The 16,171-nt window shown below is 37.0% G+C and overlaps 1 protein-coding gene across 2 annotated transcripts in view; it reads right to left on the bottom strand.

Annotated features, from left to right (window-relative positions):
* Positions 1 to 511: 511 nt before the first annotated feature.
* PCSK1 (proprotein convertase subtilisin/kexin type 1) overlaps positions 512 to 16,171 on the bottom strand; it is a 40,989-nt gene continuing 25,329 nt past the window's right edge. For both annotated transcript variants that reach the window (XM_059694056.1, XM_059694057.1), the window contains 5 exons: positions 9,907 to 10,140; positions 8,608 to 8,765; positions 7,186 to 7,319; positions 3,944 to 4,105; positions 512 to 3,356 (listed from right to left, as the gene is read on the bottom strand). In XM_059694056.1, the coding sequence (XP_059550039.1) occupies positions 2,979 to 3,356; positions 3,944 to 4,105; positions 7,186 to 7,319; positions 8,608 to 8,765; positions 9,907 to 10,140 (1,066 nt within the window). In that variant the 3' untranslated portion in view covers positions 512 to 2,978. The remainder of the gene's footprint in view (positions 3,357 to 3,943; positions 4,106 to 7,185; positions 7,320 to 8,607; positions 8,766 to 9,906; positions 10,141 to 16,171) is intronic.

The raw sequence follows: 16,171 nt of genomic DNA, 5'->3' as shown, positions 1-16,171 counted from the left end.
ATCTGGCCTATAAACAAAGTCATGTAGTAAGACCCTTTCTCTCACAGGTAGTAAGTCCTTTTAGGTTTTTGTTTTTTCTCAATACTTCAGTCAAGGCTCAGTTATAGAACTTTTTATGTTGTCAAAAAGTGAAAGACTGAACTACAAGAAAAAAATAAAATATACCTATTCAAATAATTCTTAAATTGCCTTTAAGAAAGCCCATTATTCTACAAAGGAATTACCTTTTTAATGTAAACCATCAACTATTTTTTTTTTACAGTTCATTGGGAAACACAATAAGAAAAAGAGATCCTATTTTTGTTGGAAACATGAGCTTTTTTTCTTTTTGACTTAGTGAGAAATCATTTATTCTTCTGATTTATAAGCATATTTTACATATTCTGGTTAATACATTAAGTGTATAATGTGGGAGTTCCCTTAAGAATGCTAAAACCACACATGTAAAAGTCAGCTACACATTATGTTAGGCTATTAGATGTCACTTTTTAATCACAACACATACATACTATATTTTTACTAACAGAGGAACATGCCTTTCAAAAATATTTTATTGGATGAAACTTTCTTATTCTCAGGAAAATTTTGGTTCTTTAATATAATTTATTATGCCTTTTAAAATTCTGTTTGATAAAAGCATTGCTACATTATAAATACCTGTAAAGAAAATATAATTTAAATTTTTGAGGGAAATAGTATATGTTTCTTCTCTTACATTTTTCACAAAAATTCACACAGGCACTAAGAAAGACTGACAAAAATATTTTTTGTCTGAACAATATACTCCAGGTTGGAAACATTCAAACATGACTTTATTTAAATATCAAAGCTTCTCTAAAGTGAACTTTGGCTGCAATCCAATGAGCTGGTTGGGGGTTTAATAAGGAAAAGATTCTGTTAGAAGGATAAAAAAGAATGCTTCAGACAATTAGCAGTAGGCTAGGAATGGGGAAAGGATGAGCTTTCCTTTATGACTGTTTATTGTCCCCACTAGGCCTTAGCTTTGTTGTTGGTTTTAGTTGAAAATATATCTCATAACCCTTGGTCCTTTTCAGTTTTAATACTTTTTGATGGGATGAAATTTTAAAAATTCTATCTAACACTCCATATCGAAGAGCATGTGAAACTTCCAAGCACATACTGATACTGTAATTCTTTTAGGAGAACATCCTTAAAGCTTCATGGGTATTGCTCTGGAGATAACCTTATTCTGCACAATTTTATATGGTGGAATAGGGGGTGAAATTTTGTGTTACAAACCATACTTCAAACCAAAGCACTTGACAGACTCTAGTGTTCTCTTCTTGGTCTAGTTCATGTGTAGCCTGATAAAGTTCAAACTTCGTGGAAGAACAGCAAACAGCGAGCCCACTGGGAGAATGCCATTGTAGGTGACCAGAGCCTTTGTGAGCATAGAGAGAATGGGAAGCTAAGTGGTTGGCAATTAATGAATTAGTGTAAATGGGAATCCAGGGGAGGTGAGGTTAAATGAACATGTCAGATTAGATATCAGGGGTACTTGCAGGAGTCTAAAATACCATTTGGGGGCCAATAATTTAATTAAGTCATGGAAAATTCTCATAATTATTATCATACAGATCCTGCCTGAAAGAAGTTGAAGATATTTTTTCCTAGTGCATTTACACTTTGAAAATGTTCATTTAGTTCCAGAGTGGGGCCAAATAAAAGGCCTATTGAGTGCTCATCAGTAAGGTGGCTGCCATAAGTAGCATGAAGCAGAGAGCCTTGGGGACCTGCCACTCAAGTTTAGCTACTTAGCTCCAGGCAACTTGGCCATGATGGAAGATGGGTCTGAGTATCAGGTTTGATTAAAATCTCATATTTTCAATAATCACTCACATTTAAAAAACATTTTACTTGTCAAAAAAAAATCTACCTGAAGGACAAATGTGGCCTGTGGGCTGCCACCTCCTGTCCTCTGAGTTGAAACTTGGAAGCCATTTGATGAGAATTTGGATACTATCAGCTATACCATTAGGGAAGAGCCTTTAGTGTCAAGGAATGAATACTCAGTTTCAGGGATTCAGAGAAACCTATTCTAATGAATACAATTTTCAAAACAAACACAGCCTCCCTTTGGCTCTCCCCTGTTATTATATTGGTTCTCCATGTTATGAGTGGTTTTCTGTTATTATTAATAATAAAAATTATGACTAGGAACTTGCTGAGTGCCAAGTATAAGTTTATTCTAAGAAAGTAGCATAAATTAGTTCTCTCAGTATTCCGTTTGTGGCTAAGACAAGGGAGGAAAACCTTCAGAGGAGGAAATGGAGGAAGACCAGAACACACAGCATGTGTCTCAGTCACCCTTAGATCAACAGAGGCCTCTTACGTGGCACACCAAGCAAGGAATGTTCTAACACAGCCCAAACCAGATCACACAGATTCTGAGGTCTGTTTATGGATTTAAGTACTACTCCCTGAATAAGTAGTACTTTGGAATAGAAAAGATGGGGTAGGGGTCTAATTATGAACACTTTCATTCGAGACTTTCCAAAGCTGTCTTTGGCATCAAAATTCGGAGAACCACAGAGCAAAGACAGGAGACAAGCTATCACAACAGATTTCCTTCCTCTCATTCTTTGCAGATTACTTTTCAAATTTATCTATTACCCAAGATTATGACTTTTCTCTTGAGAAATGAAATGAAAGGGCTCAAGGAGGCATTCTAATGTGGTTTGAGGACCACTTGTGGACTGTGGCTCTGGAAAAAACAAACGCGTTACTTGTGTAGGCAGGAAGATTTGCTTGAAAAGATCCATGATCCATTCAGGAAGTTGGATTTACTGTTGGAGCTCATCCCTTTCAAATATCCACTTTGGGGAGAAACAGAAAAAGTATAACAAGTGATACTATAAGCATAAGAATCAATGGCAAGAACAACCACTTCAGACACAGGCAAAATCTATGGGTGAGGAAGGAGCACGAATATTTCCAACTCAGGATCACAGACTTCTTTAGTTTTCCTCCCTCAGAATGTCCACCAGAGCTTGCAGCAGCCGGTCATCTCTGTGCTTGTAAGGTTTGGTGTTATAGAAAACGTCGGCATAGTCGTTATACAGACTGTCCTCAGTGTCTTTAAGGTGGGAAGCTTTGTTCAGCTTTTCCAGGGCTTCGTAGAAATTTTCGTAAGGGATGTTGGGCTTTGCACTCGGAGACTTCTTTGGTGATTGCTTTGGTGGTGAGTTTCTTCTGAAGGCGCTTTGGAGGAGTCGCAGCATGGCCTCGGATGCAGCTCCCTCCGCTTGCTCCTCCTTTCTGTTTCTCCCACTGCTGCTGCTGAGGCTTTCGGCAGTCGGTGGCTTCTCATTCAGGTTCTCTTCTGTGGGCTGCTCCTAAAACACAGAAATCCACCCACAATGGGAAGAAGGCTCATTGTTTAGAGCTGGGCAGGCCAGCTAGTTCATGCCCACTGCTTCTCCCCCTGCCCCCATCCCCGCCGGCAGTTGGGGAGCAGAAAGGGCACAAGGCTTAGAGTTACACTAACTCAGTTTTCAGTCCTCAGTTTTCCTCTTACTGTTATATCCCTGGCACCTTTTAATCTCCCTAATTTCACCTGTAAAATAGGAATAAGAATACCTCCACTTCCGGTGGATTTGAAAACGGAATAAGATGATGTATTATAAGTGCTCATACTTATTGGTCTCCTTCACTTTGATAAATGAAGTAGAATTCATGTTAGTGGATCCAATAATTTTGAATTCATTCATTTTAATTTCTAAATACGCAATGAATGAATGGATGGATAAAACAATAGAGTTTCATCCTATGGAAAATAAACAATTTACTACTCCCACTCCCTTTCTTCCTTACCCATGTTTGACCCATTCCCCGCCTAAAAGTTAGGGGCAGCTTCACTCACTACATTGTCAATTTACAGTTCAAAAAAAGAGCATGCCAAGAAGAATCCAGCTGCACAGACCTCCCCTGAGTCCACCACCTTCTCCACCCCTCTTCTGTCATTCTGCACGGTGTTGTAGGACGTGTACACGCGGGGCTGTTTCATGTGTTCTGGCTGAGAGGAGGTCCCGTGCAAAATCAGCTTCCAGTTCACAATTCTCCCTTCATTTTGCATTCTTCCAGACTGATGAATAAGCATATATATTTTAAGCAGGAATCTTTACAGCTGCCAATACTAAATTGCAACGTTAGCTGTCTTTAGGAGAAAGGCATTCTCAGAGAAAAAAGCAACAGGGTGTGTTCTGAGTAACATAAAACAAGATCCTTCAGACTATCAAAAAAGGATTTCAGAGTCTAAATCTAATTTTAAAATTTTGTGCATTCCATGTGTAGAGCTCTGTGTAAAAAGAAATACATCACTGGTGGGCGATAAATGGTGATGGAAGGAGACTTGACTTGGGGAGATGAACACACAATACAATATACAGATAATGTATTATAGAATTGTACATCTGAAACCTATATGACCTAATTAACCAATGGCACTCCAATAAGAAAAAAGAAAAACACATTTTTAAAAAGATAATAAAGGAAAAAAAATCACTGGATTTATTCTTGCTATGAAAATTGACAGTTTACAGGCTCAAGGATTTAAAAAAATGATCAATTGCTTCATCATTTAATTAAAAAATCAGAACTCTCTATATTAATCTCTATATGGAATGTATATTCTTGAAACGTTGACTATACATCTATAAATAGAATTATATTAAACAAGTATCAACTTTTAGAAACATTCCATTGGGGAAAAAGTCAGCCTTAATGGAGTATTACAAACAGCCTTCAGCATTAATCAACCCTTAAAAACTGTACATTTATGGGAATAATACTTTTCAGAAGCTCAAAAACTATGTTTAAAATAATGTGCTGAAATCTAAAGTGTCTAAAAAATATTCAAAAACATAAAGTCAAATTTTGCAGATTTATCTTGGTAAACAGTTTTTCTTAGTTTCCTGATGGTGAAACTGATATAAAGAGTGGAGTCCACATTCAAGAACAAGACAATCTACTAAGAACATTTCCTGTTCTCCCCATGAGAGCAGGAATTTTTACAGATGCCAATACTAAATTTAGCTGTCTTTAGAAGAAAGGTATTCTCAGAGAATAAAATAACAATAACTATAGAATTTGTATTAATTTAATTGACATCTTCAGGAATAATTTCTTTTTAAAAAGTTATTTAGGCGGGTGTGGGTTAGAAGGGGTCAATGGGGGAAATAGGAGGACAACTATACTACTTTCAGCAATAAAGGTAAATCTCTCTATATAAAAGGCTAATATGCTAAATGTCCCTCTGACCATCTGACCAATCGCTATGACACACACTGTCCACCAGGGGGCATATGCTCAACACAGGAGCTGCCATGATGCACATTGGCCATTTACAAAGAAACAGCACCATGAACCTCCCCACCACCCCAGAGTGACAGCCCACCAAATCGCAGCCAATGCTGCCAAGACCCCATGGCACAATATGCAGCCTACAGCCCACCCCAGCCCAGAAATGGTCTCTGTGGGCACCAGGTAATGACATCACGTAGCAACGCACAACTTCCTCTCCCTAGCGACTAGCCTCCTTGGAGTTTCTTCAGTCCAGGAACATGATTTGCTTTATAGCCAGGTACAAACATTTTATACTTTAACCAAATGTCAGTGAAGCGTTTTTCCTTGCCTCATCTCATTTGATCCTCACAGAAATCCTTGAGTAGGTAGATAGGAGACTTGGTAGAATCCTATTTTCTTTTCATTAGCCGGAAAATGAAGATTTAGAAAGTTTAGAAACTTGACCCGACTGAAAAGAAGTAAGAAATGGTGGACCTTGAAAATGACTTCAGTTTTTCTCACTGTGCAGAATATAGTCAAATACTGCTGCAGTTAAATATTTTACCCTTTGTTCTCCCTGTGTGATCTACAATAATAATCTGCTTCGTGTGGATATTTACTGCTGTGTTGCTGACAATTACCTGAAAGAGAAGTTAGGGTGCTTCACTGGGCTGGAAAAAGTTTAGCCAAATCAGAAAGCAGGTCTAATTAAGCAAGTTTATTCTATATATATAAAAGGCTAAGTTGACTCGCACGTGCGCAATACATATAAAGCTCTCGCTGGCGCCAGTGTGTTTCGATACGTTATTATCGAATGCAAATTTGGTTGACACTTGTATTATAGAGAAAGGGCAAATAGAGATATTAAAATATTTCTTCTAATTAATTTTCTTTCAAATGTGTATGAATCCGTGCACCAGGCCATTAGTTTTAAATAAAATTTACTTAGACATTGAAATCTGGCACTGCTGATACTTATAACATATCTCTCTCAGGAGGACTCGGACCAAAACCCCATTTATTTATATGCTCACCTATAGAAAATGCTGGAGAAATGATGCAAAAATAAACAATTCAGCTGTATAAATCAGTGTAATTCAGCTGTATGAATAATTTGGCTTTTTGCTCTGACACCCCTTGCTTTATTTTTGTAACTGTATATTATAATTATAGGAAGATATCAAAGAGTGTTAGTAAACATAGTGAAAGAACTGAGACAAAACAAAGTCATATTAAATAAGTCTTCTCTAATAAGTAAGCTACTTCTAAATGGCCACTGTAGTAAATATTTGTAAAAGTTCCTTCATGTGACTCCAGTGGAGTGTTATAAGCAAAGCTGGTCTAGCATTTAACTATGGTTTTTTTTAAAAATATATTTTTACTGATTTCCTAGAGGAAGGGAGATGGAGAGAAATAGAAACATCAATGATGAGAGAGAATCATCGATTGGCTGCCTCCTGCACACCCAATATGGGGGACTGAGCCTGCAACCTGGGCATGTGCCCTGACCAGGAATCGAACCATGACCTCCTGGTTCATAGTTTGACGCTCAACCACTGAGCCATGCCAGTCTGGCTAACTATGTTTTTGAATACAGCTCATTCTGGTGAGTAGGTCATGTGGGATACTTGGATTTGTCCCACAATATGTCACACTGTATATCAGAATATCTTCTCTTTCTTCCTCTATGGCCAGTGCCTAATATTTTTTAAGTCTATGTAGCCAAGTGGCAGGACTTGAAACACTACATCTTGTCATTACTTCAACTATAGAGTGATCAAAGTTCCTTAGGGCCCTGATGAATGATGACACCAACCTTAAAACACCTTCAATGTTTTTAAAAGTAAGCTTGTGTTTCTATAGCCTTTCCTTCTTACTTACCATGTCTGTAATTCGCAAAGTCCAGGTGCCTACTGGGTTCTCTCCCCATGTGTGAACAGACATGAAGTCCCAATTTTTAAAGCCGTTAGGAGATGTATCCCGCTCTCTTTCAGCCAACAGAACAGTGTTGGTTCCTATTTTCATACAAGAAATACAAGTTAATAAATGTCCTAACACACTCTAGCATCTGATAATGAAAATGAAAGCTGAGAGAGATTAACCCTCCAAATGTTTTTATCCACAATACATTGCACATTATCTGACATATAGTAAGTTCTCAATCCATATTGTAGAAAACAAAATAATGAATGAATATAGTAAGGTCTATTTGAATAAAGAGAACTCAAGAGACCAATGTTTACAAACTAAATTAAAGAAGAGAATCAAAGACCTAAAATACATTTTAATGGAACTGTCATTTTGAAATATAAGAGGAAGTTTTGAGAATTTAATAGGTGCCTGAGTCTACAATCTTGTGTATACATTAAAAAGCTATGTTAATTTAATAATCTCTTGTCATATAAAACTAGTAATAGGAGTAACTCTAAATTTTCAAATCCAAGCTTTCTATAGAACAATAAGTAATATTACTTTCTAAGTGAAAGGGTCAAAAAATCTATAGGGCCATCAATGAAAAAGCAGTCCACCAACCTTTCAAGACAATTCCAAGATATCTAGAAAGTGTAACTCCAAAATTAACAGAACCTATTCAAAAGCTGTAAGAACTTCATATCCTGGAAGGACATTATGGAGATAGCTCATTTTTCCTCATACATCACCTACAGACATGGAATTTATTCAGAGACTGCATGTGGACGAGTGCTGGGACAGCTTCTCCTGGTGGATTATGGTTTGTGTTCACAAGCTCTTCCCGTCCAGAATCTCATCTGACTTAGTGCCCTCTCAGGAAAGAGCAACTGCCCATATATCACATCATCTGCCTTAATAATATCATTATGGGAAATTTGTTAGTCTTCTCAACCCTCTTTCATGGATCAGAAGTCTCAGTTTTTCAATTGATTCTGATGTATCTATCAGCTTTATTAAGTATCAGAGTAATTTTCACTAACATGTTACCTGAGAGAAAAGAATGATAGATCAGTGACCTGGAAAAATGAGCATAATTTGAAAATGTATATTATGGTATTCATTAACTCCAGAAAGGCTTATTAGTTACATTATTATTTGTATAGATCTTGTTCTTTGCTTATCTCAGGACCTGTGGGAATGAGCAGGGCAGAATTCTGATGTTAAAAAAAAGGGGATGAGCGGGAGAGAAGAAGCATATTTTTTAAGACCTGAAAATATCTATTGGGAGACTTAGTTCTGTAAAGAAACAAAAACTCATTGATTTGGACTAATTGAATTTACATTTAAACAAATGGTTTAAAAGAACATTTTAAAGTTAAAAAAAAAATTTACCAAGAGCAGAAGTGAGTGTGACATGAAGGTCTCCTCTTCGGGAATATTCAATCGTTGCTTCAAACTGTACATGTTCCAGGGACTTGATAGCATTTTCCTGCCCCTCACAAGCTCTTGTTGGAATTTCAATGATAACTTCTCCATTAGCTTTCAGGGCTCTAAATATATTAATGAATCTCCATTGAATAAAGTGTATCTCTTCTTCCTTACACTTTATACAAATATGTACACATCAGTCTTGTACTTGATACTTAACTAAGCTTGTTGTCTCTCCCTATTATGAGTAGAACCTAATTCAGGATTAGCTATAAGTGAATAATGCATAGAAAATGGTCAGGCTTTTATATAAATAGAAAAAAAACCCAATTCTACAGTTTCATCATAAATAGCAAAATCAATCCTGAGAAAAAAGAGCAAAGCTGGAGGCATCATACTTCCTGATTTCAAAATATATTAGAAAGCTACAATAATCAAAACAGTATGGTACTGGCATAAAGACAGACATATAGGCCAGTGGAACAGAATACAGAACCCAGTTAAGTGTTCTTACCACAATAAAATAAAATAAAAAAAGAAAATAGTAAAGAACACAGGTACTTGAAAAAAATGCTGTTTACTCTGGAATCGAATTCAGGCAGGTTTGCCTTGGACCCATCAAAAAGTGGTCTATTATTGCAATGGACATGTCTTCCATGCCTTCTACCCTTGGGTATTTTGTGTGAGTGGGTCTTCAGTATAATCATGATTGTTGTGATAGAATTAATAAGACAGTCATAGCAGATTCTGCTTCCGGGGCTAGATGTGGTGGCTCAGATGTGGTCTGTGTAAAAGCAGTATGATAAAGATTCCTTCATGGAAGAAAGATGATGAATCACACAGCCCTGTGGTATGAAGTGAGGCTCTTGAGGTTTGGATAATACTTGTTGGCGAGTACTGTATTTCATCAATTCTAAGATGCATTTTTTCAACATTTTATCATCTTTGAATTTGGGATAAGTCTTAAAACTGATGATTGATAATAGTTTAAGTAGCTATGATTGTTCTTAGTGCTACATAAAACAATGGTACACCTTAAACATAATGCTAGATGGTAGGTAGGCTATGAGAGGAAAATGCAAATATGCTAACATGATTTACAGATCTTTGATCTCAATATTCCCCCTGGACCCACAGCAAACACTGGCAAATGCTACCTCCATCTACTTCAGAAAGAAAGGTGAGAAAAAAATTAGACAAAGTGACAAACATATAAAATAGTGCCATGGGCACACAGGTATTCAAAATTCCTGAGACACTTACCTGGGCTCAAAGTCATTGTCCTTTATCACACACTCTTTCTTCTCAGGCACACTGTTCCAGGTTCTAGGATCAGCTAAGTCCACCAGAGCTTTGGCATTTAGCAGCCCGAATCCAAACCGACTGTTCACCATCAAGCCTGCGCCATTCTTTTTCCATCCAGGGTTATTGGCCAGTGGGTCATACTCAGAGGTCCAGACAACCAAGTGCTGCATATCTCGCCAGGTTAGATTTGGACTGGATGGAAAGTGACCCAAAACATCTTTCAGGGACAAAATGAAGTTTCCTTGCAAAAGCAAGAGCTCAGAACAAGCATTTCTATTCAGAAATTGTACCTTTTGTAACTATACTTAATGTAATTCTAGCATTACTATTTGTATGTCTTTTCATTTAGAAATCAAAATACAGTATGGAAAACTTCTCATACCATGCAAGCTAAGTTCTTATCATTAGTAAAATTTTGTCTTCAGCATTGTAGAAATATAGGACTTGGCTCATGATTCCTAATTAGTTAAGTTTACCTGGAGCAAAAATAAAAATGACAGCACCTCCTTTCATTCTTTCAGTCTCCTGCTGTTCATTAACATCCTCGGCATTTTTAGCATTATTAACAAAGTCCTCGACTTTCTTCTTGAGAAGACTCAGATTTTAAAGATATGGGCTGGCTTCCTACTCAAGTAGTTTTTGTTTCTTTTCTTTATATATCAAAAGTGTCAAGAAACTCTTAGCTACTTGAGATCACTCTAGTAAGATCACTATGCTTAATACTATGGGGATATTTAAAGAGGTGGTTCTTGTTTTTAAGAAGCTTACACTCCAGTAAAAAAACTAAGGTTATTTTTTTATTACTATAATATATCTGCTGAATAATGTGTTTATGGCATAATGCACTGCAGGAGTTTAGTAGAGAGATAATTATTTCAGGTTGGGAAGATCTAGGGAGATTTTGATGGGAGGAAATATTTGAGCTGAACTTTAAAGAGTGGGTAGAATGTCAAGAAGTAGAGTGAGAGAAAAGAGAATGAGGCAATGGAGCAAAACCTGTGCGGTGGGGGAAGGTGGGGGGAGGAGGTGAAGTACATGATGTGGCTCAAGTGCAGTGAATAGTCTGGTGTGCTGGAGCAGGAAGAGGTGATAAGGAGTACTGAGCCAGATGGTGAAGGCTTTGGCTGCCAGGTAAGGGGCTTATACTTTATCCTTTGGGCAATGGGGAATCATTGAGAAATTTTGAGCAAAGAAGTGGTTTAACCAGAAGTCTTGATACAATTAATTTAGCATCAATATAAAGATAATCATAGGGTTGTTAGGTCTATTATAATGCAGATAGAGCCTTTCCCAATCACCCTATGTAAAGTTTCAGTTCTCCCAGTGCTCCTGAGCATTATTCTCCTGCTCTACTGTTTTCTTTTATAGCATTTATCACCTTCTAACATATTGGGTATGTTTGTTTTATATATCATTACTGTCTGTCTCCCCTGCTAGATTTAGCCATGAGAAGGGCTGAGATTTTAATCAGTCTTGTTCTCTGATGTGTACCTAGCACTCAGAAGAATTGCAGGCACAGAGTATAAGCTGAGTAAATATTGGTTGGCTGAATGATTGAATGTGACTACATGTTAACTAGCCCCCAAATATAATTTTAAAACTTACTGCAATTAATCAGTAGAGTCTTTCAAGATCTCGAGCTTTCCCTTAGCTTTGAGACTTGCATTGTGTCTATTAAGCCAGTCAAGCATTAGTCCTCAAGGTTTCTAGCTTATCACTAGGTTGTGAAACAACCCTCAGGAAATCTGGCTCAATTTGCTGTTTTCTTCCTAGAGTCAATAGCATAGTGGTAAAATGTCTTCTGGTAGGTATGGCAAAGGATACCTGGCAGGCCTCCCAGGGAAGCTCCCTCCCCACATCAGCCTGGGTGCAGAGCATGCAACTAGGTCTCTCCAGGGCAGTGGTTCTCAACCTTCCTAATGCCGCTGCCCTTTAACACAGTTCCTCATGTTGTGGTGACCCCCAATTTCATTGTTACAAATTGAACATAATTAAAGCATAGTGATTAATCACAAAAACAATATGTAATTATATATGTGTTTTCCGATGGTCTTAGGCGACCCCTGTGAAAGGGTCATTCGACCCCCAAAGGGATCGTGACCCATGAGTTGAGAACCGCTGCTCTAGGGAGTTGCAGTCAAGGACTCAGCTCCTCCACTTGGTCAAACTCTTCCCATATTTACATTCCTAACCCCTCACACCTTCTTTCTTAGGTCTCCTTATCTGAGGCCTTGGGCAGAGGTCTCTACTAAGGCCTCCTTATGGGGGGAGTGGGAGAAACCTTAAAGACATTTTTCCCCCTCTACTTTTCCACTCCTAGCCTTCCCCAAGCCCCACCCCATCCCAGAATCCATATAACTACCAGAGCCTTTTTTGGTGTGTGTGTGTGGGGGGGGTCCCTCAATAGTGAGAAGACCCTCATGAATGTGATGCTTCACCTGACCTGTGACTGGGGCACCATTCTTGGTGGGGGGTGGGGGGAAGGGGTCAGGGGGAGGGCGCAAATGGACTAGAGTAGTCATTGTTTCCTCTTGTTTTAGATTCTGCCAGTGTGGTAAGAGATTAAAGGCTTAACTCTTTCATTTTTGGTTTATTGCTTTAATTTGCTACTCTGACGCCTAGAAGCTCAGTAGATTCACTCTCGTATCAGCTGATCTCCTGACAAACATACCAGCCAGAGAGTGACTGATGGAGGCCTTAGAAAGACTCCAGTTCAGTGATTCTCATGGGTTCCAGATTGTTTTTAGTGCATAATCTGGGACACTTGTAAATATTTAAAATTCCCATGTACTATCCTAAACCTACTGAATCAATATATCAGGGTAGAGCATTATTTTATAATCATATTTGAAAAAACTAACCAGTTCTATGTTATAGCTAAAATAATAAGTTGGAAGAAAGAATACAAGCATATAACTAAGACAATTAGAAGTCATTTCAATCATGGAGGACAGAATAGGGAGTAATACAAGGCATATTACACTGTATCTACTACCAAAGACCCGTGTGGCTTTAAGCAAGTCACTTTATTTCCCTGATCCTGAGTTGACTCATTTATAAGAATAGAGGGATGAGTATAATAATCTACAGAATTCCTTACTGTTCAGACCTCCTGTCTGCCCAGTATCATAAATACCTCATCTTGTCTTCACCTTGGCCATCCCACATTTAGGAGTAATTAACTAGCTGAGGAGAAATGGCTATTTTTTGAATGTAGACATTAATTCTGTCCTATAAAGTATTTTATTGAAATTCTTGCATCTTTCCAGTCCTTTAAAGGGAGTTTTAGGTAAAAAGCCTTTTTTCAAGGTGTTCAATGGGCAACTCACCACTTTCTAATTTGACCATCTATGTGACAGGTGTTTGTTTGGAGGTTGGGATGAAGAAGTGTACTAAGGAAGCATAAGGCAGGGTCTTGATAATCAAACACAAAGCATAGACTTCCTATATTTCTATAGTAGAACATTTGTTTTATATTTAATTGCATGTTTTATTTTTTTTAATTTTCTTTTACCTATTCTTTACAAAATATTCAAGGGGGTTTCATTGCCATGCAATTTGGAAAATTAAGCCTATTTTCCCAACAGAGTTATTCTTCATTTGTGTAATTGCATTTCATAAATGAAAAGGAGCTGCTAATAATCATACATTTCATTCCTGACAGCCTCCCTTTGTTAATTAGTGCTCAACAGCACCACAATAATTAAAAATTTTAAAGCTGCATTAAGTTGCAAATCAAGAATATATTTATAGAAAATAAGGGTTGTGGAATTAAACATTGAAATTAAGCATTGCTTCTAATTAGAAGAGTGTAGGTAAAGTAATTAGAAACAAAATTCTAAAGTGAAAGAGTCCTAGAGGCTGTCTCATTCTGCCACTAATCGCAACTAGGTAAGTCCAGTATGTTGAAGATTTCCTAATCTGGAGACTTTTCAACATTTCACAACCCACTGACTGAGTCAAGGATTTCTTTGATGTGGTTTACCCAGAGGTTTCATGCAGCATTGAAAGTTTATTTTCCTTTCTCTAGCCTTTAATGAAAATAGAAGATTGGTTCATCTGTTTATTTAATACCTCCAAACATGTCAAGGGATTCAGTGTTTCACTACAGAATTTGTGTTCTCTATTAAAAATTACTCTGATTTCCCTTGCTCTCACCACAGAAGACTGAGGTTATTGTCTACCATCTTTCTACATGACAATAATGGTACCATAGGCATTTATCGAAGGAATTCCTATCTTTTTTATGCCTATTAAGTACCGGAATGAACATCTTTGCAATTACAGCTAGATGAGGTTGCAGAAAAAAAAAAACAGTTGTAAATTAACTCTTTATAGCAGTGTTTCTCAAAATTCGGTTAAGCTAGCTACTAGCATTCAAACTGCCTAGGACACTTATTAAAAATGGAGGTTTCTAGGCCAAATACCAGAAACTTCTGAATCTGAGTTGATGGCAATGGGACATAGGAATCTGCATACTACATAAAACTCTGAAAGTAATTATTATCTAAGCTGGTGTTTGAGAAACACTCTTCTAGGGAAGAAAATTCCTCTATACATATTTGAGCCAGAAACTATTCTTTCTCCTTCCCTCTCCTCTTCTCATTCCCCAGTGCTCCAGCTAAGTCATTTTTAATGCAACATAAGTAGTTTGCTTGTGACAAGGAGTCTTTTATGAGGAACTCATAAAGCATGAGAGTTAGGATGTTCCTTTATCAGCCTCAATCTTATTAACTTTCCTTTGTTTGAGAGGATGAGCAGCTACCGTTAACATTTCCTCTGCACCAGGGCCATGGGAGGCAGCATAATGTACTGGTTGATAGCACAGGCTTTTTCCAGATTTGCTCTTTCCTTACCAGCCATCTTTCCAGCCCGTCCAAGTAGGTAGACTCTTGGTATGAGTTTTGCTAGGCCTGTCTTGCTTAGCCACTGTGGCCGTCTCATAGCTGAGATACTTGGGACTAAATCGTAGCTCCACAGGTGCCCCAGGGCTCTTGGAACTACTCTGGATTAATCCTCTTAGACAAAGACTCAGCAACTTCTGGGCTCTTCCAGCTGTGGCACGAGCCAAAGTGTTCTCTTCTGCTACTGTGAACCTCATCTGCTGAACATGACATGAGGGGACTGTTTTGTCTTCTCTAGAGAATATGGATGTTCTTCTAAGATAAACTCCTTAGTAGGAAAGGTAATAGTAATTTTAAAGTTTAATCACTTTCTTGATCATACAATCACTCCACCTGATGTGACATTTAAATATTTCTCACCACACAACACTAGAAACTAGAAATGAGGACAAATAAAAACCTGTGAGACAGTTGTATTTTTCCCCTCTGTGTTAAGTATTAGACTATCAGTCATTATTATAAGGGAAAAACATTGTTGTTAAATCCCTTTTTAACATCATACACTAAGATAAATTCCAGGGTGATTTAGGACTTAAATATGGCAAAAGAATAATAATAAAAGACATATAGGTAAATGTTTACTCTAATTTTGAGTTGTAAATATTTTTCTGAATGTAAAAACAAAGGAAAAAACTTTTAGAAAAGATTGGCAAATGTAACTGTATACATATTAACTTAATTACCTCAAAATTACATATAAATAAAATTAAAAGGTAAATGTCTAACCAACCAAACTAAACTAAGGCATAAAACAAAGTCAAGGCCATAAAAAAGCAATTACAGATGATAAATGGCCAAAGAATATAAAATACTGAGCTTCATTAGTAACGAAATAAACGTGTATGAAGATTAGATACCATTTGCATGTATCAAAATAGCAAAAACTTTAAAAGATAATAAAATTAGCTTTAATAAGGGCTTAGGAAAATGGTACTTTCATACATATAATGCTGGTGGAAATATAAAATGCTATAGTTTTTCTAGACAGTAACTTGTCAATATATATTATAATCATTGAAACATTCATACCCTTTGACCCAGAAATTCCAATTAGGAGTGTTTATCCTGTGGAAATTATCAGAGATGACAATCAATATTTATGGACAAGGGTGTTTAAGCATGATTATATAATTTTAATAAAATCTGCATTTATATAACAGAATACTATGAAAAGGTAAAAATTTTGTTTTTAATTCTCATTCCTCTAAGACTGGGATTATATAATATGAAAAAAAAGGATGTTTTATAAACTTATCATTCCTAACACTACACACAGAAATTATCTACATAAAGTATTTCCTGGTGGAAACAAACAGAAG

This window comes from Myotis daubentonii, chromosome 4, assembly GCF_963259705.1.
Source record: "Myotis daubentonii chromosome 4, mMyoDau2.1, whole genome shotgun sequence".
Lineage (NCBI taxonomy): Eukaryota > Metazoa > Chordata > Mammalia > Chiroptera > Vespertilionidae > Myotis > Myotis daubentonii.
The sequence above is the reverse complement of the archived record's forward strand: the minus strand, read 5'-3'. Positions and strand labels throughout refer to the sequence as shown.